At 41.4% G+C, this 3,983-nt stretch overlaps 1 protein-coding gene across 1 annotated transcript; it reads left to right on the top strand.

Annotated features, from left to right (window-relative positions):
- Positions 1-35: 35 nt before the first annotated feature.
- LOC118336645 lies at positions 36-3,983 on the top strand (the record flags this gene model as incomplete). The annotated part of the gene is given in 4 exon segments (XM_035673306.1): positions 36-1,395; positions 2,037-2,367; positions 2,495-2,670; positions 2,797-3,983. Coding segments are annotated over 4 exon segments (1,347 nt in total). The 5' UTR covers positions 36-790.

Raw genomic sequence — 3,983 nt, 5'->3', positions numbered from 1 at the left:
AATAACAAACCGTTTTTTCATTTTCCGATTTTGTAATGTCAATTGAATATGAAAAGAACGAATGATACACGGATTTTTCACGACTTCATGATCAGTTTTCTCACTTCCCTGATATAAATGTGGTGGTTAGGCAAAGTTGGGACAATGATTAACTATATTATTCTAAGTTAAGGTGTACTGTTCCTGTTTCTTATTACTTAATGCTTGTTGGGGATCAGGTTTTTCCACAGTAGGTTAAACTGAGCGTAAAAGGGAAGGGCACTCTACATCTGTAGAGTGCCATCTGTGATGAATGAATGAACACATTTTTTATATTTTCATATTTTAAATGAGGTAGAATGAGTAAGTCCCTTTTTAACGATTTTAACATAGGTGTTATGCAGACTATTCTCTTAGTACATGTCAACACATTTTTGGCTTTTCCTGTATCATTCCATGTCATTTAGTCTCTACTGACTAATATTGTGCGGTGACAGGGTGTCATTTTACATGCAAATGAGAGAGATATGTAAGAGAAAGAAAAAATGTTATGTTAAGGTTGATGGACCAGTCAAACATTCAGCCAAGAGACCGCTGCTTGTGTCTGATGTGAAACCAAAAGTCTATGCCTACTTGTAAAAATAAAAAAAATAACAATGTTCCTCGAGTTTACTTAACATATTCTAAGCTTCCTTTATAAAGTAATTTTTCAGCTCTCTTATTGTAATTCTTGTAATAATCCCTGTAGTAATAACAGGGTGTGTTTGCTTTGTTCTGCCTCAGGTTGGGCATCGATCTCATCGGTGGCTGGATGGCAAAAGAATTAAGAAGGAAGTTCTTCTTACTCTTCGTTGCTACCTTCATCTTACTTATTTACTTCATCACTGTGAGAACACCTAGGATATACAGGTCCATCCCAAAGCTGCGATGGGCTGCAAAGATTTGCCCTTTATGCGTCTCTGAGGAGACCATCACCCCCCTCAACAATACCAAGCACTTACTAGTGTCAGCCTTCATGGACCAGAGAGTGAATGGCTTTGATATACGCATCATTGGGATATTTAGGAGAGACTCCATCCAACCTCTTTACTGTCTTTTCTGCTGTGAGGGCCACTTATCAACTACAACTCCAACAAATATTTTACAACACTCAGACAACTTTGGTTTTCCCTTCGTCACTACGGATGTCATGTGTCAGATTCCTCAAAACTGCAATGCCACACATGTTACTCTTCTGACTCAGACTGAGCCAGACAGGCAGAGGGTATTTAACCAAACTTGGCTTCCTATAAGAAACAAAAAGACTGAGGGGAACAAGGGGGGAAAGTTGCAGCTTAACTTCACAGTCTGCATCTCCAACCTGTTTGGAGACTACAACAACGTGCTTCAGTATGCACAGACCCTGGAGATGTACAGGTCAGCACAGCAACAACACCCGAATCACAATGTCAAAAATGTCAAATCACTGTCCCACTGACACTGTATGTAAAAAACTGCATCTTTGGATGTAAATGTGCTTCCACTAACATGGCATCCTAAATATATGTAACAGGCGTTGAGAAGAAGTGACTACAATGATGTGCTTTAGAAGTGTGCACACATGCTGTAGATTACAGACTACTAATTTACAAGGCATATATAGTAGCAATGCGCCAGTTATCTTCTGATCTGATCTAACTACTGGCAAGAAAGCAAATTCCAAAATGTCAGACAGTTCCTTAAACAATTACAAGCTTCAAAAGGCACTATATTCAGGGCCACAACAGATATTGCTGTTTACTAGTTGTGAATTCATTTATGCATTTATATGTGGAGGTTGTGGTGGTGTGCGGCACCATGGTGTATGGAAATATTGTTGTATGTGTGCTGGAATCAGGCATGACATAGCATCTGTCTGTACAATTAAACTTGGTAGACTTGTTTAGTGAAGTCAGGCCACATCTCATCAACCACTGCCGCATTGAACATGCTTTTAGTCATTTGTTCAAAAGAGATACACTCCCAGTTTTGGATGATATCTATCAGTGATACATTTTAACCGTTGCCTCACATTACAGATTGCTGGGTGTGGACAGAGTGGTGATCTATAACACCAGCTGCGGCCCAGACCTCAACCACCTGTTGCAGAGCTACGTCCAGGAGGGCTTTGTGGAGATGGTTCCTTGGCCCATCGACAAGCATCTGAATCCATCGAGTGGCTGGCTCTTCTCCAAGTATGGAGGGGACGTGCACTATTTTGGCCAGCTGGCCACTCTCAATGAGTGCATTTACAGATCCATGGACCGGTCCCGCTACGTCCTGCTGAACGACATAGATGAGATTATAATGCCATACCAACACAACAACTTGATGTCTCTGATGAACATGCTCCAACAGCAGCATCCAAATGTAGGGTAATTTTGTGTGTGAATTTCAGAATAACACAACATTTTACACAAACTTATTTATTAGTTATTAAACTCTTTATATATTTTCTTTCCAACATTTATGCTGCACCCATTGAACCATTATGCAGAAGGGGGTGTTCCTCATTGAGAACCACATCTTTCCCAAGAAACCCTTTGAGGAAAGTAAAAGGGGGCCCCTGCCTCAATGGAAAGGAGTGCCCGGCTTTAATATCCTGGAGCACATCTACAGGGAGGAGCCCGACAGAAAGATATACCACCCCCACAAGTTGATAATTCAACCAAAGTAGGCTTACTTCTCAGAATGTTATTGGCTTTTCCTCAAGGCTCACACACTCATAATGTGGATGAATACGGTACATGGACTACAGATATTTTGAGGTTCATGTGTGAATGTTTATGTGTATCACAGGTCAGTGGAGCAGACCTCAGTACATGAAGTGCTCAAGATGTTTGGACAAGCATTCAAGGTTCCACCGGACATCTGTCGGATCATTCACAGCCCAATCAGTACCCCGACACTACGGCCAGTGGAGCAGCTCCATGTGGACACCCGACTGTGGGTCTTTAAAGACCAACTGTTGCCCGCTGTCACCAAGGTGCTGGGGAAAGTGGGGCTGCTGAGCTCAGAACCGTTCAAAGTGTGATGGCTAGGGCCGTCGCCATCTTGGCAGCAGGTTTGGGTATCACAACACAGTGCCAATATGGTTCTATACAACTGGTATCTACCAGACTGAATCACAATGCTGATGTTGATGCCTCATTACATTACCTGAGCTGCCGTTACTCTGTGGTGTGGATGTTACAGGCAACAGAGGCATCAACACACGTCATATTGCTAGTAACAGATACCACAACTCTTTCTCTACTTGGCTCTGGCAGCAGGTAGCCTACTGTTAGCCAGTAGCTACCTTGAACACATTAAAATGACGAACTAAACGGTCTTGAGTGTAGCTGGTTGGACGCATAGTTATAAACAGCAGCAAATATGATCATATTTCTGCTGAAGAATTGCTGAAATTTTAAGCTGGGGTTATTTAAGCCCAGTGTTGATCAGAGATTCAAGACGAGATAAACAGGTTTTGGAACATTGCAGGTAAAAGAGTTGCAGCAGTGTGGTTGTCTCAGGTCAACTCAAGCTGGCTGATGGCGTTGTGTACACCTCAGCTTGTCAAATCTTTAGTGGCTGGTTTTAGAATGTAAAGCACGTCACCTGTTTCAACAGCCAATCGGTTTTTTGCCAAGTCAGCTGGTTAAGTCGCTTAAAAGTCACTCTCATTTTATTTTTTCATTGTTTCATCAAAAAGAATGCAACTGTAGCAAATCACTATTCTCATTTTATGTTTTAGGACGCTACAAATGATATCCAGCTTCAAAAAAAGCTTGAAAATCTAGCAGTTAGTTAGTACAGAGCTTCGTTGCTATTGAGAAGATGCATTGTCTTGTCGTATTGGTGTGAACTGGCAGGGTTTCAGTGTTGCACCAGTAGTTTAAGCCTGTCTCGTTGTGAATCTTTTGTCTGAACTGGGCATTAGTGCTAAATGACTGTAGTTGTGTTAGGTTTTATTTTTAATATGAATTTGTTAAGTGTTTTATGTA

This window comes from Morone saxatilis, unplaced genomic scaffold (assembly GCF_004916995.1).
Source record: "Morone saxatilis isolate NCDOM2014 unplaced genomic scaffold, NCSU_SB_2.0 Contig3, whole genome shotgun sequence".
Lineage (NCBI taxonomy): Eukaryota > Metazoa > Chordata > Actinopteri > Moronidae > Morone > Morone saxatilis.
This window is presented reverse-complemented; position numbering and strand designations above follow the sequence as displayed.